Consider the following 23936-nt stretch of genomic DNA (forward strand, 5'->3'; position numbering starts at 1 on the left):
TTATCACTTCATTTCCTAGACATGTGTATACATGCCCATAGTTTTATTTGATTTATAAATTTATATCTCCATCCCAGACATTCCCTATGGGTCTAGACCCATACTGCCTACTTGATATTTTTCCTTTGAAATCCCAGTAATACTTAGAGTAGCCAAAGTTGATCACATGAACTTCTCCCAAATCTGGTCCTTTTAAAATTCCCTTTTTCTATGGCTAGCACAATCAATCATCCAGTTAGGAAAGCCAGAAATCTATGAACTATCTATAATACTTCCCTCTCCTTCAGACCTGCCAGGCAATTCCCCAGGCAACTCTCCCTACTACCCATCTCTAAAGTCTATTCACATCTCTTCTAGGACCACTACTGTACTCCAAGTCACCATTTTTCTCACCTGAACTACTACAATGATCTCCTAACTAGTTGTTCGTGCCCCTTTCAATCCTTCTCTGTTATTCACCCAAAATTGTTTTTTTCAACATGAAAATCTGATTATATCATCTTCCCCTTAAAATCATCCCATCGCTTTCTAATTCTCTTGGAATAAGGTTAAATTCCTCAACCTGCCCTGCAAAGCCCTGACACCTCTCCAACCTCATTTTGCCTATGACCCGCCATATCCACTTGGTTATTTCTGGAATATGCTAGGCCTTGTTACAGGAGCTCAGATATGCCATCCTCCTGCAATAAACTTATAGACTCGCAGGCCTGTCTGCCTGGATTGCTGCAGTCAGGGCAATCATGTAATGTGTCAGCTAATCAGGATACTTTTGAATGTGAAAGGGGCAATATTATTAAATACAGCAGGCAAGACCAGAGGCCTAAATCAAGATTCTCCAGGGCAAATCAGGACATGTGTTCACCTTAAATTAACTACTGTTAATTCTTCAGATCTCCAATCAAATGTCACCTCCTCAAGGAGACTCACAGCAACCTCCCTAACAAAGGGAAGTTCATTACTCTTAACATCAGTATATCTCTTCTTTGTTCCACTACCCAAAGTTGCAACTTTATATCTATGTGTAATTGTTCTGTAGTGTTCCCTCTAATAGATTACAAACTTCATGAGGCCAAGATTCTTCCCAAGGTTCTTCACCATTGTATTTCCTGCCAAAAATATCATGTCTTATAAATATCATTTATCAAATGAAGGACATGAATGACTCCTCTTTGAGAATTTCCTTTTTCTGTGATAGAACCAACCATCCAGTCACGCAAGACAGAAATCCACAAATCATCTCTGATACCTTCCTGTCCCTCAGCCCCAGGATTCAGTCCCTCCCTGTGTCCATTTTCTTTGTGGCCTCCTCTCTCTCCTCCTCCTCTTCTTCCTTTTCCCCAGCCTCTCCTGCTGTAATTTTTTTTTCCAGAAAGCTAACACACATTAGATATGAAGGACATCGCCTGCTATTGATAGGAGGTTTCTGAAAATAACTCTGCTAATTTAAATTATTTGCCTGTACCCACAGAAATTTGCTTAGTGAAGACCTGGTATGAAAGTCTAAATCACAGCTTCAATCACTGTTCTAAAATATGAAGTTCTTTTAAATGTAAAATTATATTAAATTTTCAAATTGGACATCAAATAATTCTCTTTCAATTCTACTAACTGACACATTTTTACAGGATTACTATGAAGTCATTTTAGACCCAGAAATATCCAAGTTATTTGTCCATATAAAATCATAAAACCTCATGACACTTCTGAGAGTGGGATCCAAACCCAAATAGCCCAGTCTCGCTAAAAGTTAGAGTCCTTCTGGCTTATATATTTACTCATTTCTATTGATCTCTTCTAATAGACTATTAATTATCTGAAAGCCAACATAACATTTTCTCTACCTTTATTTTTCCTTTTCCCTATCTATTCTCCAACACTCTGTATAATGTTTTGCATACATATCTATTGAAATGAACTGAATTAATCTAAGGTCTTCTCAGAGCCTACCCTAGAATTGGCCCCTTTGTTGAAACACTTACCCAAAAGTTCTACCACCCTACAAGATACCTGGCTCTCCAGCGGAATCTAGACTCCATGTGGTCTAACCTGCATCACTGGGGACTTGTGGCATCTCATGTTAAAATCTGAGGCTCCACTGTTTGTCCTGGGCTTGCAGTACTGGCACGAAGCACCAGGATTCAGCTTTCCCCAGGACATAGCCTTGGTATTGACTTCCATTAACCCTGACCTGCCCAGCAGAAGAGGAGAAACACACCTGGAAAGATCAAGGAAGCCATGAATAACGTCATCAATGAACAGACTGGTCATTGTTGTGGAGGTTGGAGACACTGCCACTGCGCAGTGGTGGGTTAAAGAGCAAGGACTTCCAAGACCAAGTGGCCTCTGATCCCAATTCAGTTGACTTACAAACTCTATATTCCTTGGCACAATGGGGATGTTACACACACCTGCCTCAGGTGGATGGTTATGAGGACTAAACTAGTTCATATATGTACAGTCCTTAAAAGAGTTCCTGACTTTAAAATTCTCCTAAATAATACCTACTAATATGGGGGATGGAGAAGGCAATGGCACCCCACTCCAGTACTCTTGCCTGGAAAATCCCGTGGATGGAGGAGCCTGGTAGGCTGCAGTCCATGGGGTCTCGAAGAGTCGGACACGATTGAGCGACTTCACTTTGACTTTTCACTTTCCTGCATTGGAGAAGGAAATGGCAACCCACTCCAGTGTTCTTGCCTGGAGAATCCCAGGGATGGGGAAGCCTGGTGGCTGCGGTCTATGGGGTCACACAGAGTTGGACACGACTGAAGTGACTTAGCAGCAGCAGCAGCAACATTATGGGGGAGGACACAGGAATCTCAGAACAGTAACAAAATGATGATAATAGTTACTGGGGTTCTTTGAGGGCCTATAATGTATCAGGCATTGTGAGTGTATGTTATACATTTATTGAAAAACAAAATTTACTTTGGTGACATTCTGAAGATAAAGAGCATTATCCCAGAAATAAGTGAATAATGTGCAAGCTTACACTGGTGTTTTCATTACTTAAGGCAGATCCAGATCATGTATTCCCTAAAATGACTCCTCAGATTATTCCCCTTCTTCTCAATCTTTGAGAGAATATATGTTTTTTGTGTTCTTTTCAGGCTTTTTTTTAGCAGCTTCTTGGAATTCTCTTAAGGCATTCCTGCTGCTTCTTGTTCAATATCCCTTTTTATTAGTCTCCTGTATTCCTAGAAATTGTAATTTTTCCCCTTGTTTTCCCTCTGTAAAACCATGAATCTGAAAAATATCTAGTCTGAGTTAAAACATACCATACCCATGCTAGAACGTAAAAGCACTGCTATTTATATATTCATTTTCACACCATTTAAGTCCCAAAATATTCATTTGTTACAACATATTTAATAATTCTAAACTAAAGTTGCAGGGTAATACAGTTAGGCAATAGAATATTGACTCTAACTTGGTGAAATTCCCCTTTGTCTGATTTTGACGTGAAGTTCAAGGTTTTTTAGAAGAGAAGAGAGAAAGAACTTTTTTTCACATGCAAAGAAAACTTTATATTGTTCCTTGTGCCAAAAGCGTGGTTTCAGGACAACTAACTCCTGGTCCCTCTCTTTCCTACACACAAAGCTCCCTCAGCAGTAGCCCAGAAGTGCACAATCACTGGACAGGTTCTGAGTAACAAACAGCCTCACTCAAGAAAGTAAAGCAGAAGATAAAACCTCTGGGAGGGAAGCTTGGGTCTCATCAGCCATCTTGGGTCTCCTGTGAGCTCACAGTCCTCAGAACAGTTCTCTCTGCCTGACTTATCTAAACTGGCTGTCTGTCGTATCCCATAAATCTGTGGAGTGATTAAATTGCACAACCTTTCTCCTCTGTTTGGCTAGATCAATGTCTTAGGAGAAATAATTCACTTTGCTAATTGAGAATAGTCATTTGAAATATTTGAAGCCACCAGGGCTGAGGCAGGGCAGCCTACTGAACCGCTTGTGTGAGATTTGTGGATCTGGGTTCTCTCTGCCTTTGTTTTGCAAGTGTGTGGCAGTGACATGAGTTAGAAATATCTAAGAAAGTTCAGAGGAATACCTTTCATGAGCGCATCTTCTCTCCTGCTGTGTTTGGGCTGCTCGAGAGCATCTTTCTGGCTCTACCGCCATCTCATCTTCCTCGTTCATTGTGATGCCCTATCAACATCTATCCTGGGTTCCTGCAGCTGGTCTCATAGTCTTTTTCATTCATCTTAGATGCACTAAGCACAGTAGCTCCTGCTCTGTCGCTCTCCTACCTGTTTTCCCCACCCTGAGGTGACCTTGACACCGAGACTGGGGCCGGAGTCTGGTTCTTGTCACGTGGCCCATGTTTCAGCCACTGTAAGTTGTCATCGCTGTCAGAGTCTCCGCCCTCTTTCCCAGTTACATAAGAGGCCACATAATGTCTGCTCCCTCCCAAGCTTTTATTAAACAGAGACAGCCTGAGAAGCCAAGTGGGCAAGAGGTCCATCCCGGAACCACGTCCCCTGGGAGGGTGAGTGGCTGTCTCAGCTCCCTGCCCATGTTGGCAGCTTTAAATACCCGAGGACGACATGTTATGTTTTCAGCCTGAAGGGGCAAAAGAGAAGCAGCCCTTTCAAAATAAGAATTCCCCTGCTGTTTGTTTCATTTTGGAACACAATAAGAACAGACCGAGGACACGACTCCGAGCTGTCAACGCTTCCTCCCCTGCTTCCACAGCACCTTTCATTTGCCAGAAGGAAAAAAAAAGTTGCTTCAGTTAAACAAGAGTCTCATGAATAGTTCAAATAATTGTTTAGCTTGGATATAAGGCCTTAGGTAAATAGATAATTGCTTGAGACTATGGGCCAGTAAAAGCAGCGTGGCAGGACACCATTCGACCTGTTCCTCAGACCAGTGGCCTCTGCTCCTCCAGGAACCATTGTTACTGAATCATTTCTCTCTTTGCAAGAACATATTGAAGCAATTTAATATCAGAAGGTGTTCCTGAAAGCAGGGAGAAGGAGCAAGACCTTTCTATATAAGAACTTATACTGAAAACATTCATTTTACCCCATTCAAGCTTTGCTTCAATAAAACTCTCAAGATACAGAATCTTTGGTTTGTATTTAACTTTTCATGTTGAAAAATTCCTGAAATGCATTGTTAGCCAACTTACAGTCATCCTGACTCTTGCCTCATTAATATTTTTAACAGGATTTTAGCCTTATTTTAAAGCAATGATCTACTATACCTAAAGGCCATTGTTAGGTTGATGAGTATCTGCTTCCCAAGCTGTAATTGTAGTTACAGCCAGAATAACCATTTAACAGAATCTTTCAAGTATGGGTTCTGTAGCTTGTTGCTGTTGCTGTTGATTTGTTTATTTGGGTATCTTTGCTATCAACATGTTTCACTGTTATTTGTCTCTTTTTCTCAAAAGTGGGATTGCATCATTAAAAAAATTATCTTAATTCAGGAAGAAAGAAAGAATGTGAAAGTGGCTCAGTTGTGTCTGACTCTTTGCGACCCCATGGACTATACAGTCCATGGAATTCTCCAGGCCAAAGAGCTTGAGTAAATTAGTTGCCAGGTCGTTTGAGTTCTGCTGAATAATATTTTTAATAATTGCCTTCCATTTCTTACTTAAAAATAATAGATGTCTTGTTGATCCAGAGCAGGATTTGGTTGTCTTAGTCATACAGTCCATTTCCACTGAAGTGCTATTTGAATAAACATCTATCTGATTGAATCTCGAATTCATCAAGGGGCTGGATTTCACTGGTATTTAGTTTCCAAGAAAAATGATGAATATATACTTGGTTTATGGGCAAAAACAATCAGAGCATACATTATGCAATAAAAAGTTAATGTTTAACTCTTTATCCAAGTTTTTTATCCTGATACTATAGAAGGATGGTTGGTGAAGAACATGGGGTTTGGAACCAGTTCTGAGTTTAACTCTCCACTCTCTAGCTCTGAGCACAGACAAAATATCAAATTTACATTGGCCTCAGTTTCCTCATTGGTGAATGGTATGCTGTTGCTGCTGCTGCTAAGTCGCGTCAGTCATATCCGACTCTGTGCGACCCCATAGACGGCAGCCCACCAAGTTCCCCCGTCCCTGGGATTCTCCAGGCAAGAACACTGGAGTGGGTTGCCATTTCCTTCTCCAGTGCATGAAAGTGAAAAGTGAAAGTGAAGTTGCTCAGTCATGTCCGACTCCTAGCGACCCCATGGACTGCAGCCTAACAGGCTCCTCCATCCATGGGATTTTCCAGGCAAGAGTACTGGAGTGGGTTGCCATAATGGTATAATAATAATATTACCTTCTTCGATGAGTTGTTGGGTAGGTGATATATGAGACAATGCATGTAAAATGCTCAGCAGAAGAATTCAATAGCGTTAACTGTTATCGTTATTCATTATTTTCAATAACGTTAACATGTTATTTTTCAGGCACTTGATAATTTCCTCACAACAATCCTGTGAGGTGTGGAAAAATGCTACATGATACAAATTTAAATATTAAAAAATTGGACCTCGAAGTGGTTATTGATTATCCCAAGGTCACCCAAGATGGTGAAATGCTAATCCTCTCAGTAACAGGAGTTTCCTGATCCTAGTTTGCTGCTGCTGCTAAGTCGTTCAGTCGTGTCCGACTCTGTGCGACCCCATAGACGGCAGCCCACCAGGCTACCCCATCCCTGGGATTCTCCAGGCAAGAACACTGGAGTGGGTTGCCATTTCCTTCTCCAATGCATGAAAGTGAAAAGTGAAAGTGAAGTCGCTCAGTTGTGTCCGACTCTTAGCGACCCCATGGACTGCAGCCCACCAGGCTCCTCCATCCATGGGATCCTAGTTTATCATCCCCTTTTTACACACTCTGCCACCTGGTGCCATCTCCTCACAGTTTCTCTAAACCTAAAGTCTTACAGAATAACGGGTCATCTGTGCCTTAGACTTTCAGATGGACAAATGGAATAAACTCTGGCAGAGGCTTTAAAACCCACATTGATATTAGAAATTTTCTGGGAAAATAATACCATCAGAACTACAAAAGCAGGAGGAACTCTTTGGTAAAACTGAGAAGAAAATACTAGTGAAGAAGTGAATTCCAATTGATGAGCCTGAAACCCATAGGAAAAGCCCAAAAGGATGACATAGTAGGTAAACAAATCCACAAGCCCAACCAGCTTTGCACCAAATGAAGACAGTCTCATCTCTGCATAGGTTTTCAAGTGTGTGTCTCTTACTATCACTTATAAAATATAAATTCATTTAAATGCAGTGCTGAATTTGTTGTATCATTTTAAAATGGGGGCTATGACTTTTTTAACTTTAGAAACCAGGTGTGTACACTTCATAGGGCTAAAAATCAACGGTATTGAGGAGAGATCTTTGCCTATGAAGCTGAACAACCTAGATTTAAGGACTAACCCTGCTAATTGTAAGCTTCAGTTCAGTTCAGTTCAGTCGCTCAGTCATGTCTGACTCTTTGCGACCCCATGAATCACAGCACGCCAGGCCTCCCTGTCCATCACCAACTCCCGGAGTTCACTCAGACTCACGTCCATCAAGTCAGTGACGCCATCCAGCCATCTCATCCTCTGTCGTCCCCTTCTCCTCCTGCCCCCAATCCCTCCCAGCATCAGAGTCTTTTCCAATGAGTCAACTCTTCGCATGAGGTGGCCAAAGTACTGGAGTTTCAGCTTTAGCATCATTCCCTCCAAAGAAATCCCAGGCCTGATCTCCTTCAGAATGGACTGGTTGGATCTCCTTGCAGTCCAAGGGACTCTCAAGAGTCTTCTCCAACACCACAGTTCAAAAGCATCAATTCTTTGGTGCTCAGCCTTCTTCACAGTACAACTCTCACATCCATACCTGATCACTGGAAAAACTAGACTAGGCTTGACTAGACGGACCTTTGTTGGCAAAGTAATGTCTCTGCTTTTCAATATGCTATCTAGGTTGGTCATAACTTTCCTTCCAAGGAGTAAGCGTCTTTTAATTTCATGGCTGCAATCACCATCTGCAGTGATTTTGGAGCCCCAAAAAATAAAGTTTGACACTATTTCCACTGTTTCCCTATCTATTTCTCATGAAGTGATGGGACCGGATGCCATGATCTTAGTTTTCTGAATGTTGAGCTTTAAGCCAACTTTTTTTTTTTTAATTTTATTTTATTTTTAAACTTTACATAATTGTATTAGTTTTGCCAAATATCAAAATGAATCCGCCACAGGTATACATGTGTTCCCCATCCTGAACCCTCCTCCCTCCTCCCTCCCCATACCATCCCTCTGGGTCGTCCCAGTGCACTAGCCCCAAGCATCCAGTATCGTGCATCGAACCTGGACTGGCATCTTGTTTCATACATGATATTTTACATGTTTCAATGCCATTCTCCCAAATCTTCCCACCCTCTCCCTCTCCCACAGAGTCCATAAGATTGTTCTATACATCAGTGTCTCTTTTGCTGTCTCGTACACAGGGTTATTGTTACCATCTTTCTAAATTCCATATATATGCATTATTATACTGTATTGGTGTTTTTCCTTCTGGCTTACTTCACTCTGTATAATAGGCTGCAGTTTCATCCACCTCATTAGAACTGATTCAAATGTTTTCTTTTTAATGGCTGAGTAATACTTCATTGTGTATATGTACCACAGCTTTCTTATCCATTCATCTGCTGATGGACATCTAGGTTGCTTCCATGTCCTGGCTATTATAAACAGTGCTGCGATGAACATTGGGGTACACGTGTCTCTTTTTCCTTCTGGTTTCCTCAGTGTGTATGCCCAGCAGTGGGATTGCTGGATCATAAGGCAGTTCTATTTCCAGTTTTTAAGGAATCTCCACACTGTTCTCCATAGTGGCTGTACTAGTTTGCATTCCCACCAACAGTGTAAGAGGGTTCCCTTTTCTCCACACCCTCTCCAGCATTTATTATTTGTAGACTTTTGGATCGCAGCCATTCTGACTGGTGTGAAATGGTACCTCATAGTGGTTTTGATTTGCATTTCTCTGATAATGAGTGATGTTGAGCATCTTTTCATGTGTTTGTTAGCCCTCTGTATGTCTTCTTTGGAGAAATGTCTATTTAGTTCTTTGGCCCATTTTTTGATTGGGTCATTTATTTTTCTGGAGTTGAGCTGTAGGAGTTGCTTGTATATTTTTTGAGATTAGTTGTTTGTCAGTTGCTTCATTTGCTATTATTTTCTCCCATTCTGAAGGCTGTCTTTTCACCTTGCTAATAGTTTCCTTTGATGTGCAGAAGCTTTTAAGGTTAATTAGGTCTCATTTGTTTATTTTTGCTTTTATTTCCAATATTCTGGGAGGTGGGTCATAGAGGATCCTGCTGTGATGTATGTCAGAGAGTGTTTTGCCTATGTTCTCCTCTAGGAGTTTTATAGTTTCTGGTCTTACGTTGAGATCTTTAATCCATTTTGAGTTTATTTTTGTGTATGGTGTTAGAAAGTGTTCTAGTTTCATTCTTTTACAAGTGGTTGACCAGCTTTCCCAGCACCACTTGTTAAAGAGATTGTCTTTAATCCATTGTATATTCTTGCCTCCTTTGTCAAAGATAAGGTGTCCATATGTGCATGGATTTATCTCTGGGCTTTCTATTTTGTTCCATTGATCTGTATTTCTGTCTTTGTGCCAGTACCATACTGTCTTGATAACTGTTTTAAGCCAACTTTTTCACTCTCCACTTTCGCTTTCATCAAGAGGCTTTTTAGTTCCTCTTCACTTTCTGCCATAAGGGTGGTGTCATCTGCATATCTGAGGTTATTGGTATTTCTCCTGGCAATCTTGATTCCAGTTTGTGTTTCTTCCAGTCCAGCGTTTCTCATGATGTACTCTGCATAGAAGTTAAATAAGCAGGGTGACAATATACAGCCTTGACATATTCCTTTTCCTATTTGGAACCAGTCTGTTGTTCCATGTCCAGTTCTAACAGTTGCTTCCTGACCTGCATACACATTTCTCAAGAGGCAGGTCAGGTGGTCTGGTATTCCTATCTCTTGAAGAATTTTCCACAGTTTTTTGTGATCCACACAGTCAAAGGCTTTGGCATAGTCAATAAAGCACAAATAGATGTTTTTCTGGAACTCTCTTGCTTTTTCCATGATCCAGAGGATGTTGGCAATTTGATCTCTGGTTCCTCTGCCTTTTCTAAAACCAGCTTGAACATCAGGAAGTTCACGGTTCAAGTATTGCTTAAGCCTGGCTTGGAGAATTTTGAGCATTACTTTACTAGCATGTGAGATGAGTGCAATTGCGCGGTAGTTTGAGCATTCTTTGGCATTGCCTTTCTTTGGGATTGGAATGAAAACTGACCTTTTCCAGTCCTGTGGCAGCTGCTGAGTTTTCCAAATTTGCTGGCATATTGTAAGCTTCAAGCACCCATAAATTCAGGCACTCAAAGTCAATAGACAAATGGATAAAGAAGATACAGTATATATACACAGTGAAACATTACTTAGTCAATAAAAAGAATAAATTCTGCCACTGCAACAACAGGGATGGACCTAGAGAATATTGTGCTCAGTGAAATTAGTCAAACAGAAAACCACAAAAACACTTGATATTATTTATATGTGGAATCTAAAAATTAACAAATGAATATATATAGCAAAACAGAAAGACTCACAGATACAGAAAACAAATTAGTGGTTACCAGAGGGGAATAAGAAGAGGAGGGGGCAAGATATGGGTATGTGATTAAGAGAAACAAACTGCTATGTATAAAATAGAGAAGCAACAAGGATATATTTTATAGCACTGGGAATTATTGTCATCATCCTATAACAACATTTAAAAGAGTATAATCTATTAAAAACACTGAATCACTATACTATATACCTGAAACTAGTATGATATTGTAAAACAACTATACTTCAATAAAGAATAATGAAGTTTAAAAATAAATAAAGTCAGTCTACTGAATGCCTTTAAGGGGCCTGAGACCTGAGCTGGGACCAGTAGGGTGAAATAGCAGTCCCTTCACCCTCTTTTCTGAGCCTCTGTTTTCTCACCTATAAAGTAAGAGGAATAACAGTGGTTCTCCTTACAAGGCTATTGTGAAGATCCAAAGAGAGAAACAAGAAAATAAATGTACTATAATGTCTGTGAAAGTGTTTTGTAAACTCTTTAGAGAGTAATAAACATAAGATGTTAAAGACAACCCAAGAAGAGAAAAACTCTTCATGTTTTGCCAGTGGCTTTCCTATAACTAATGACCATCCACCCCAATGAACTTATGAAATGCCAGCATTCTCTTGTTTAATGCAAGATTATATTCATTATATTCATATTTTGAAATGTACTTTTCCATCCTTTCCCTCCTCCTCCCACTTTTCTGTATTCTGTAAATTGTAACATTCTTTAATATCAATATGGCATTACATCAGATTGTACAAACCATTAAGTAAAGCATCAATATAAAATTCATAAATCATAAGCCCATGTATATACAAGGCCCATCTGTGGGGAATATTTTAAACAGTCAGTCACATGAGTTATAACTGATGGAGATCTCACCCAGGCCCTGGTAAACTCCAGGAGTTAATGAGAGAAGACTGTTCCTCCTCTTCACTCATAGGTGGAGGCCCTAGTGCCACCTCATGTCTGGGAAAGAGTGGTTTATGGAAGTGGACCCATTACTCCTGGAACTGAAACCTTCCCCAGTTCAAGTCTTTCAGAAGTACATTGGGTCTCACGTATTTTTACCTCTCCTCTGATTTCATGTTATATGCACTAATTGGTGGATTTGGTCTTTATATCTAATCTAGTCAATAGAAGACATTCACTTAGAGTCTGCTAAATACTAGACAAGAGGAACTAAAAAGCCTCTTGATGAAGGTGAAAGAGGAGAGTGAAAAAGTTGGCTTATAACTTTATAAAATGAAGATCATGGCATCTGGTCTCATCACTTCATGGGAAATAGATGGGGAAACAGTGGAAACAGTATCAGACTTTATTTTGGGGGGCTCCAAAATCACTGCAGATGGTGACTGCAGCCATGAAATTAAAAGACGCTTACTCCTTGGAAGGAAAGTTATGACCAACCTAGATAGCATATTCAAAAGCAGAGACATTACTTTGCCAACAAAAGTCCGTCTAGTCAAGGCTATGGTTTTTCCAGTGATCAGGTATGGATGTGAGAGCTGGACTGTGAAGAAAGCTGAGTGCCAAAGAATTGATGCCTTTGAATTGTGGTGTTGGAAAAGACTCTTGAGAGTCCCTTGGACTGCAAGGAGATCCAACCAGTCCATTCTGAAGGAGATCAGCCCTGGGAGTTCTTTGGAGGGAATGATGCTAAAGCTGAAACTCCAGTACTTTGGCCACCTCACGTGAAGAGTTGACTCATTGGAAAAGACTCTGATGCTGGGAGGGATTGGGGGCAGGAGGAGAAGGGGACGACAGAGGATGAAATGGCTGGATGGCGTCACTGACTTGATGGACGTGAGTCTGAGTGAACTCCGGAAGTTGGTGATGGACAGAGAGGCCTGGCGTGGAGAAAGCGATGGCACCCCACTCCAGTACTCTTGCCTGGAAAATCCCATGGACGGAGGAGCCTGGTAGGCTGCAGTCCATGGGGTCGCGAAGAGTCGGACACGACTGAGCGACTTCACTTTGACTTTTCACTTTCCTGCATTGGAGAAGGAAATGGCAACCCACTCCAGTGTTCTTGCCTGGAGAATCCCAGGGATGGGGGAGCCTGGTGGGCTGCCGTCTATGGGGTTGCATAGAGTCGGACACGACTGAAGCAACTTAGCGGTAGCAGCAGTAGCAGGGAGGCCTGGCGTGCTGTGATTCATGGGGTCGAAAAGAGTTGGACACGACTGAGCGACTGAACTGAACTGAACTGAAATACCAGACAACACACAAAGCACTATGGAGAAATGCAGAACACAAAATATGATCCCAGCTTTGCAGGTGTGTAGAAGGAAGTAAAACCAGCATTTATTTGCAGGCAGCAAGTGTTATTTTAGATTCTCCAACCAATGGACTTTGAAGTGAGGCAACTGAGGCTCAGAGAAATAAATTTTCCAATATCACACAGGTAGCAAGTATCTGAGCTAAGTTTATCCAAGGTCTACCTTGTTCTAATGTTGCTGAAGCTGAAGCTCCAATACTTTGGCCACATGATATGAAGAGCTGACTCATTGGAAAAGACCCTGATTCTGGGAAAGATTGAAGGCAGGAAGAGAAGGGGACAGCAAAGGATGAGATGGTTAGATAGCAGCACTGACTCAATGGACATGAATTTGAGAAAGTCTGAGAGATAGTGAAGGACAGAGGAGCCTGGTGGGCTACAGTCCATGGAGTCACAAAGAGTCAGACATGACTTAGCAACTGAACAACAACAAATGAATAAGTACTGGAAACATTTAGCACCTGTAAAGGTGGCGCTAATGGTAAAGGACCTGTCTGCCAATGCAGGAGACATAAGAGACATGGGTTCGATCCCTGGGTCGAGAAGATCCCCTGGAGGAGGGCAGGGAAGCCCATTCCAGTATTCCTGCATGGAGAATCGCATGGACAAAGAAGCTTGGCGAGTCGGACACTACTAAAGCGATTTAACACACACTAGCAACTTTACATATTGAGTGTCTAAAGTACTAGGACCTCGATGGGCCCTGGCAGATTCTAAGGCAGGTCAAATGATACAACCTGAGAAGCAAAGAAGGTGGATGCCAGTCAGAGAAAAAAAAATAAATAAATAAAAACCTCTGCTGGACCAAGAGAATCAGAACTGTGGGTAATTAAAACTTCTAATTAGAATAAAAGCTCTAATCCCAGCATACGATTTGTCCTCCAGATTAAGATGCTTCATCTTTATGGCAATAGGAAGAATAAAAAAACTATGGGAACTTTGTAAATTACCAAAATGTTCAGAGACCTATCTTCCAGACGATATAACGGCACGCTGCTTCACTGGTTAGAATATTGCCAAGTCCATTACGCTCAGCATTCGTTAAATATCCCTTTCCACATAGCGCTCTCTTAAACAAGGTGAATGGAATCATTTTTCTCCTGATATTTGGTGTTGGTTCCAGTGACATAAGTGGGTAAGAGGATTTACAGAGGAAAAGTGAATACACTTGGCAACGTTTTCAAACATTTGTTTGGATTTTGTTTTCTAGGAGATGTACGACTGAGGGGTCAGACGGGGGTTCCTGCTGAACGCCGCGGCTCCTACCCATTCATCGACTTCCGCCTCCTTAACAGTGAGTAATCAAGTGTACCTGGAAAGGAACAAACGTTTCCTTTAAAAAAAAAAAAAAATGCTCACTTCCCTCTGAACTTCAAAACCCTCGGAGGTCTGCCTTCCTTCCTCTGTGTCTCCCCTCCCAATTGCAAATTAACCCTTGGTCTTTAGATTTCCTTCATAGTGAAGTCATTCCGCCCAGCCCTACCTCTCAGAGCTTGGGCGGCAGTGGGGTGTCCAATGAAGTCGTGTCAGCTTGAAAAACGTAAATCTTCAAAACAATGAAGCCCTATACAAGGAAACGATTCCGTTCACTATCCAGGACATTCTCTCCACCTTCAGCCAGGATGAGACCAGATGAGATTCTATTTTATTTTAAAAACTCCACAGGGAAACCTATTCTACCACTGCCCTTAGTAACCATCCATTATCTAATTTCCCTTCTTTATCTAATCTAAGTCTCTGAGGTCCCTTCTTGCAGTTCTACCAGTTCTTCTGGTAGAACTCTTCATCATGGCAAAGTCGTTTCAGTCTATACTTGCTGTTGCTTCCTCCATTATGACTACTTAAGAAGTTCATTTATTGCTACCTTTCCACTTTCTATTTTATTCCTCTTTTGTAGATTTGCTCAACCTCTGGCTCATAATTCTCTTAATCTCAGGTTCCTCTGGAAACCCAAACCAGTAACAGTCACCACTCCAGGTTTCATGTCTTTTATTACAATCATCCTTCACTTTGGACTTGGGGGGTAGGGAATGAAGAGAAATGAATATATTTCACAACTTACTTCAAGGTTTTCAGTATTTGGTTCTCATATCTCTTCCCATCCATAAATTTCAAAGTGCTGGGTTGTACCCACAAAGTATTACTTTTCTTTGGCATAAACAAGCTTAACTCAAGATGTAATTTGATTTATCTTGACCCCTGAAAATTACTAGAAGAAACTGGAACTTGCTATTTCTGATCCTTAGATCCTCCCAAGATCAATGAAGGATGGACAGGAGTGTATTTCTCCTGGCTTGTTCACTTCCCATATCAGTGTGCAATATCTGTTTTTGCAGTTCTTTCAGAGACACAGAGATTTGGAGTAACTCTTTCCATACTACAGACAACCTCCCTCACCCATTCCCCCCAAATTGCATTTTAGAGGATAGAATCCAAGTCACTAGACTAATGCAATTTTGGTCACAGCCTCTGAAGAGCTCCAACAGTGTCTCTTGTTGTTGCTGTTGTTGTTTAGTCACTGTTGTGTTTGACTCTTTGAAACCCCATGGACTGTAGTCTCCAGGTTCCTCTGTTCATGGGATTTCCCAGCCAAGAATACTGGAGTGGGTTGCCATTTCCTCCTCCAAGGGATCTTCCTGACCCAGGGTTCAAACCCACATCTTCTGCTTTGGCAGGCAGATTCTTTACTGCTGAGCCACCAGGGAAGCCAACAGTGTCTCTTAACCCCTCCTTATAACCCTGAATGGGTTGTTCCAGCTACCCATGGAAGTTACCCCTTGAGACAGCCTCTAACCTGTATGGATTTCCAGGTCCCAGGCATATGGCTTCACCAAGGAGTATAGGGATGAGCAAGGGCCTAATTTACTGTCCCATGTAGACCAGGACCCTCAACAGCACCACATACTGAGGGTTAGAGGCAGAAAATAACCAAAAAACCTCTTTTCAATAGTAAATGAGATGTTATGTCATGGGTTCTAATATACAGGATGAACAAAATAGGAAAATAGGAGACATTTCCCCCTATAATTCCAAGGTTCCAAATGATAAACTCTTTTTTAAAATTTATTTATTCTAGTATTAATGAGCAACATCAACTGCTAATAATGGTTATCTTTGCAGGTGGAACTATGGAATATTTAACTGTCTACATCTTAGGCTTCTGTAACACTTAGATTTTTCAACACATTGTTTTACTTTTTTAAGCTGAAAAAATTGGAATGTAGAAAAAATTTCAACAGAAAGTCAATGTAGATAATATTTCATTGTTATATTATTCACAATATAATAGATCATCTGTAACCAGGTGCTTTCCTGTCTTCCCTCTGCTGTGGATCTACCAGGATCTTCCTGGCACCTAGACCCAACCTTAGCCTCCTTCCCCTGACCCAGGCTGCTCTCTGTCCTCCATCCCTATTTCACCTCGCCTGTTGTGCGTGACCTCCCACCCATTGAGTGGCAGTGTTGGCCATCCATCTTATAATTCCCTTTCTCGTCTGTTTGCACTTCACTCTGACAACTGTTTCACTCATTTCTTTTTATCAGTAACATATGCTAAGGCAATATTAATTTGCCTTTGCTGTACTTTGTTTTATAAGTTATCTCAATTTTTCTCCTAGATACAAAAAACCTCATCCCTACATAGACTCCAAGTTCCTAAATGATATTCTCTTGATAGTTGTTGACCTTTTAGTAGCTTCTGTTAACTTACTGAATAAAGGGTCTCCTCAAAAAGATAATATTAAATAATTATAAATGTCAGTCATCCTCTTCATTTAACTGAGCAGCTCAGACAGAACTGAAGCCCTCTGAGACTTTTCCTTATTTGTGATACTACCCATTCCATTATCTAGAAGCAGTGACATTATTGTGGTCACTCTCCACAGTTTCCTTGGTCTACAACTAAAGCAGCTTGTCACTAAGTAGCAGCAGATGTGTGGCTATCTGTGTTATACAGAGTCACATAGGATATATATGTCATATCTCCTACTGTCTTATAGTATACAATCTACTTAATTCTCTTTGATCTCATCCTTGTCCATGTTGTGGTATGCCTGAGTTGTTAGTGTCTGCTTTCCACCTAAAGGGAAGCATTTTAAATATAACTTTATAAAAAATGTAAAATAAACCCCTAAGAATATTTTGGGACTTCCTCCAAAAACTTTTAGTTTTACCAGCTGATTCCAATTCTACACCATAAGTACCAAATTCAAGTGATTTTTTTTTTAATGTAATTTACCTTAATTTTGAGTCAAATTATCCAAGAATAGGCACAGACCCATTTTCCTCAAGTGCCTTCAGTTCTGTAAACTCTCCCAAGAATCTCATCTAGGACTTACCAAAAAAAAAAAATACAGGTAAAACTATCACCATAACCTCTCTTCCCTGTGTCTGCATCCCTGCAACCTTCCTCCTATAAGACTTCTTGAGAACCACATGGCTGCCATTCCCTGTCCAGTGTGTCCTTGACAGCTTACCCTCTACCACCCACCTCAGCTATGCCTTGAATGGCTGAGACATGCACAAGCAAAAACATGCACTAAGTAGTAAGATCCATGTACTTCTCCCATTAGCCACAACCCCAACCTGTCACAATAGGACAGGAGACATCAGAACTCATATCTAAAATAACTGCCCTTCCATCAGAACACAGCTTCTAGGTATTAAAACAGAACTCAAACAGAGATGGGCAAACAATAGCTAATGCACCAAATCTGTGTCACTACCCTGCCTGTTTTGTCAACAAGATATTACTGGAATACAACCATGCCCATCCATTTATATGTTGTCTACAGCTGTTTTCACCCTACATGGCAGAGCAGTTGTAACAAAGACCATGACCCCTTACAGAAAAAAAAAGTTACCAACCTTTAAGTTAGATTTTTTAATTGAGGTAAAGGAGTTTATGATATCTCTATAGATAAATTCAATCCAGCCTATTTTCCTTTGTTAACAACATTTTTTTCTTTTCATTCCTTGGTGCCATGACTTTAAGAATGGACTCACATTAACCAAATTTACATGCAGTAGGAGGATAAGCCAAAGTGAAACTCTCTTGCTGATCCAGATTTTAAACTCCACAATTATAATTTCTAAATGCACAAATATTCTTCTTCAAGAGGTGCTCCTTTCCCCATATTCTTTGAGGGCAGAGTACTATGGTAATCATTTACCTGTCATCTATGTATAAGGTGACAATATATACCTGCTTTGCCTGCGATAACCCTAATTTGTACCTGTTGTCTAGGCATACTTATTAATAATGCTACCTTTCAAATACCATAATATCCATGCTTGGACAATAAATTACAATGCCCATGGATTATATGGTTTTTCCTAGAAAAAGAGAACTCCAAGCCAACACCCCTCCTATGTTGCCTGCAATCTGAGAGTAAAGATCAGAAAATCCTCCTCATAAGAAATTCACCCAGATCAATAGACATGTGAGATAAAATTACTTGTTAAAAGCCAATTTCATTTCCTGTTTATATTTTATACCATTTAGAAAAGAGGCATCTATATGAATTTCTCAAAGCTACTCTGGATCAGTAGCAGGAAACTGGTTTCAGCACCATTGTGTGGGAATCGGGAATCACAGACTTTAAAAGACTCCTCTTTACATCTAAGTATGGAGGGACAGAACGGAATGAGAAAAAAGGTGACAATAATTTTTATTCCACTTGAGGTTCTAAAACAGAGGACTGAAAGGAAGCAGAAGGGTAAGGAATGTAATTTCTCACATTATCCCCAGGCTGATTTCCGACATACTAATTTCATTTACTGACTTTGTTTGGGGGAAAACAAGAGAGGAGAAAATGTAGAGAAGAGTGTTCAGAGAGACAGGTGGCCACAGAGGTGAACGTCGCAGAAGCAATTACAGTTTTATGCAGAGCAGGTGGCTTCTGCGACCCCTGTTGCATCTCTGTCTCCTGGCTTAATATAATCAGGAGCCTGAATAGATAATAACTAGGTGGATATGTTCCCGTGGCAACCATTTCAGAGCAACACGATGTGATTTCCATGTGGGCTCAGCAAAGGAAGTGACATACCAAGCAAACATGCCCAGTGACTGTGGAGCTGGAGGGGAAGAAGGGGCATCAGCTGGAGGTTTTAGGACACTAGCTAACAGTTGCCACAGAGAACCTGGAGCTCCAGACCAGCCCTGGGGCTGTGCAGTAATAGGTTAATTGGCTAATTGGCTTTCCCTATTAGTTAGTTTGTTAATCTTGATATTTAAAGTTATATTCCTCTAGACCTGCCTCTCTACGCGGGGCAATTTTAGCTGTACAAGCATGAGGTAATTTTAGTAGAGCTACCAAGATATTTTCCTTTGATTATGATTTCCAAAATAGAATATTTGCAAACATATTTATATTAACCTTTATAAGTGACCCAGAGACCCAAATGCTTTATCAAAATCTTCCATCTAAACATATTACACCCTGCAGAAATATAAAATACATTTACATAAGGACTGTCAACCAAAAGCCACCTTGCATGTTACAAATCTGGTGCTAAATGATATCCCCATCTAAAAGATGGGGACAATTTGATTATAAATTCCATTTTCTAAGAGAGATTTCCTAGCAGATGGTGACAGCCTGTCAGTAAACTTCTGAAAGATAACTTTTTTCCCATGTTTGTTTTTTATTTTTTTTTAACTTGAATCTGCCTGCAATGCAGGAAAACTGGGTTCGATCCCTGGTTTGGGAAGATCCCCTGGAGGAGGACAGGGCAACCCACTCCAGTATTTCTCCCTGGAGAATCCCACGGACAGAGGAGCCTGGCTAGCCACAGACCATGGGGTCGCAAAGAGTGAGACACAACTTAGCGACTAAGCACAGCACAGCACACAGTTGATTTACAATGTGTTAGTTTCAGGTGTACAACACAGCAACTCAGCTATATATATTTTTTCCTTCAGCTTCTCTACCCTCAGAGCTTATTACAAAATACTGAGTATAGTTCCCTGTGCTATACAGAAGGTTCTTGTTGGAGATCTCTATATATGCATACCTGCTCAGTCGCGTCCAACTCTTTGTGACCCTATGCACTATAGCCTGCCAGTCTCCTCTGTCCATGGAATTTTCCAGGCAAGAATACTGGAGCGAGTTGCCATTTCCTCCCCCAGGGGATCTTCCAGACCCAAGGATGGAACCCGCGTCTCTTATGTCTCCTGCATTGGTGTGCAGATTCTTTACCCATGAATCCCATGAACAGAGGAGCCTGGTAGGGTACAGTCCATGGGGTCACAAAGAGTCAGACACGACTAAGGGAATAAGCACGCTCGCACATAGTGATTTTAACCAACAATACTGTATTATATACTTCAAAATTGCCAAGAGACTAGGTCTGAACTCTTATCATCGCAAAAAAAGAAATGATGACTAGGGGAAGGAATAGAGGTGTTAGCTATCACTATGGTAGTAATCATACTGTAATATATAAAGGTATCAAATCAGCATGTTGTACACCTTAAACTCACACAATGCTCTATGCTGTTATGTCTCAATTTTCTAAAAATAAAAGAAAAATTTAAAAAACAAAAAATAGGAACTTCCCTGGCAGTCCAGTGGTTAAAACTCCATGCTTCCACTGCAAGGGGCACAGGTTCGATCCCTGGGCAGGGAACAGTCATTCCAAATGCCACATGGTAGCCAAAAAAATTAAAAACAGAAAATAAAATAGAAACATTCGTTTAAAAAGTGTTACTGTGATTTGAAAGAAGTCATGCTCAGAGCATGATACCCCACCAGTCCTGAACCCCAGCCCCGAGCTCTCCAAACAGAGTAGGAAGGCGCTAGTTGGGACCAGTTCAGACTTTTCCAATGCCAAGGTAACGCCCCACAATTTCAGAGTTCAATATTTGCCTTCCTCTGGAAGAAAGGCAAGGCACTGTTTGTGGTTGTGGTGCCTGCTGACTCACCTGGAACATACTCCATGAGGGACACTCAGGGTTTCTGGCTGCAGACTCCCAGCACTTCAGATGCGGAAGGGCCAGACCCATAAGATGGTTAGCCACCGAAATGCCACTGCATCGCAGAAGACAGAGTTGATGGTATCTGCCTTGTTTCCCTCGTTCCCTGTCACTATTCATCACTGGCCATTGGTAGATTGCCTCCTAGGGTAAACAGTGTGCCAGGCACCAAAAGTACGAAGATACAGGAGACATAGCCACTGGCTTCAAAGAATTTACAGAGATGTGAAAGTGAAAGTGAAAGTCGCTCAGTCGTGTCTGACCCTTTGCGACCCCATGGACTGCGTGGAATTCTCCAGGCCAGAATACTGGAGTGGGTAGCCTTTCCCTTCTCCAGGGGATCTTCCTGATCCAGGCAGTCGGATTCTTTACCAACTGAGCTACCAAGGAAGTCCTTTTACAGAGACATAAGCAAGGATACATTTTGATGTGATGTAATACATCTAATAATAATACATGAGTATAGAACAAAAGTGAGCTTCCCAGGTGGCTTAGTGGTAAAGAATCTGCCTGCCAATGCAGGAGACTCAAGGGACAGGATTCGATCCTTGGGTCGGGAAGGTCCCCTAGAGAAGGAAATGGCAACTCACTCCAATATTCTTGCCTGGAAAATCCCATGGACAATGGAGCCTGGAGGGCTACAGTACACGGGGTTGCAAAGAGTTGGACACGACTGACGTGTAAACAAGATTCTGAGGAGAGAGGAATAAACTTTGGGGAAGTGAGAGAAAGGAAGAATCAACTGTGTCTGGGGAAATGAGAGAAGGCTTTCTGGAGGATCTAAAACCTGAGCAACTCTGAAGCAATAATGATGTGAAGGAAGGCTGCACACGGAGGCCAGGGTTTAGGGCTTCAGGACCTAAGGAAGCAGGAAAAGGTCATCACCCAATCTACTCAGCTGGATATACATGTTATTGGAGGATGAGGTATTCAAGTAGGATCCATGCATTATCTCTGACTGTCTGGGGAAAGCTATATTCAAAAAGAAACAGTTTTCACCATCTAAAGCCAGAACAGAAAATAGCCCTTGCCTTCTATTAACATGGCCAACATCATTTAACAAATTTATTTTTTATCTGAGTGATAAAAAACAGAAAATTGAATCCATAAGCCCAGTATTTCCTCTGGGCTATTATCCATTCATTCAGCAAACACTCACTCTATGCCAAACAGGCCATGGGGCCAGGGTGCCCTGAACCACACCAGTAACCACAGGGCTGAAACCACCTTTTACATGATGGCTAGCTCCTGTCTCAGACGACAATGGACCAAAGTCTGCCAGATTCACTGAACACAGATATCTTAATAATCCCTTTCTAGCCCACAAGGACTGTGGGGTGGCAGGGTGGCACCTACAGTATCTATCCCAGGGCTAAAGATTCTGAGTGTTTAAAAGAAACCTTTAGATATTCCTTTAGCCTCAAAGACCCAACAACATTACTAGATGGCTAAGACAAATACCCATTAAGCCAAAGACCATACAAGGCCATAAATGAATTAGTTCTCAAATAATTGACATGGACAGTAAATCAAAGACAAGAGAAGGCAAAGATTACTGATGTGCCCTGAGCAGGAGAAGAGGGGTTTATGATCTTGTGCTGAAATCTAAAAGATAAGGCGGAGTGTTGGCTGGTTCAGAAATTGCCTAGAGGTGAAACTGGACTGACATGGGAGATGTTAAGTCACTGAGTAGGAAGAAGGGCCCAAAAGTAGTAGTGTGTTGACTAGAGAGAAAATGAAAAGGCTTGGAATGCCAAGATAAAGAATTTGAACTTGATTACTAAGGAAAGAGAATTGCTGGAGAATTGTAAGAAAAATGTGGATAAAATAGTGTTTCAGGAAATTAACTCACATCCATATGTTAGGAGGAACAGTCCCAATGTTCCCAAAAAGAAATATAGTCAGGCGGCATATGATGATGGCAGTAGAAATGAAGATGTAAATCTAGAGATGACATGGAGAAGAGGAGATAAAGCATGCTGGTACTGAAGACCAGAGGTGAAGTCATTGGTGAGGAAAGTGGACAGGGATGGGGGAAAGATGGTGAGCTCAGTTGGGACACGTTGTTTGCAGAATAGTCCAGGTGGAAATACCCAGTGCAAAGCTGGAAATAAGGGCCTGGAGTGCAGGGGAAAGAAGCCTGTCTTGGACGCTCCACTTGGGAATCACATCCATCCACGAGCCATATGGCCAGGACAGGTATCACAAGATCAACTACTTTCTTCAGATGTTCCTAGAGTGTCAATTTACAATATTCTTGATTTAGCAAAGCATAAGACGGTGGATGATAAAGCCCACGAGGAAGGAAGTTTCACCAGCAATTTTGTTTCCTCTGTGAGAAACAATTTAGACACCTCAGTTCAGATACCTGCCCCCTCTTCCTCCCTCCCCTCAAGGATTCTATTTGGTACAAACATGGCTCCTTGTGTCAGAGCCCAGAGGGTTTGCTAACTCACCTGAAAACAGCACAGAAATGGTAATTTTCTACTGCAGCATTTCCTTGAGAAAAACCCTAACCCACCAGGAGTATTTCTGGCGTTAAGTGGCGTCTTTGGATTTCTGGAGACAGTAAAATATAGAGGGAAGTAGGAGCAAGTCAAGTTTCTTTTGACTGAAGTTTCCCTCTGAGTCACTGAGCTAGAATGACTTGTTTGTTAAATAACATTAAATTCAACCTCCTACCCAGAAGTAGGCACAGGCAATCTCTTGTGACTTCATTAGTAAACAAAATGAGGGGTTATGTCCTCTGATTACCAGTCTACCCTCAGAGTTTCAAAAGTTCTGAAAGACTCACCATGATCCCCATTGAACTACATATATGGAAAATAGAGTGTTTCCATCCTTAAAATCTTTTGTGTGTTTCCAAACTGAGATCTCAGGGTTAACACACAAGATCAAAATCTTGTTTTCTTTCTAGCTAGCAAACTAAATTGCCTTGGGGCACCTGGGTGGTTTATTACTGATAAGTAACCTTAGGAGAGAGGGCAGTGAAACCCATGCCTGAGAAAAGTGGCAGCAATTACAAAGGAAAGTCCCAAGGGAAGGTGGCCAG

At 41.3% G+C, this 23936-nt stretch overlaps 1 protein-coding gene across 3 annotated transcripts in view; it reads left to right on the plus strand.

Annotated features, from left to right (window-relative positions):
* The window catches only part of PDE7B (phosphodiesterase 7B), a 351638-nt gene that overhangs the window by 245585 nt on the left and 82117 nt on the right, over nt 1-23936 (plus strand). For all 3 annotated transcript variants that reach the window (XM_070376732.1, XM_005899105.3, XM_070376731.1), the window contains one exon: nt 14120-14203. In XM_070376732.1, the coding sequence (XP_070232833.1) occupies nt 14120-14203 (84 nt within the window). The remainder of the gene's footprint in view (nt 1-14119; nt 14204-23936) is intronic.

This window comes from Bos mutus, chromosome 9, assembly GCF_027580195.1.
Source record: "Bos mutus isolate GX-2022 chromosome 9, NWIPB_WYAK_1.1, whole genome shotgun sequence".
Classification (NCBI taxonomy): domain Eukaryota; kingdom Metazoa; phylum Chordata; class Mammalia; order Artiodactyla; family Bovidae; genus Bos; species Bos mutus.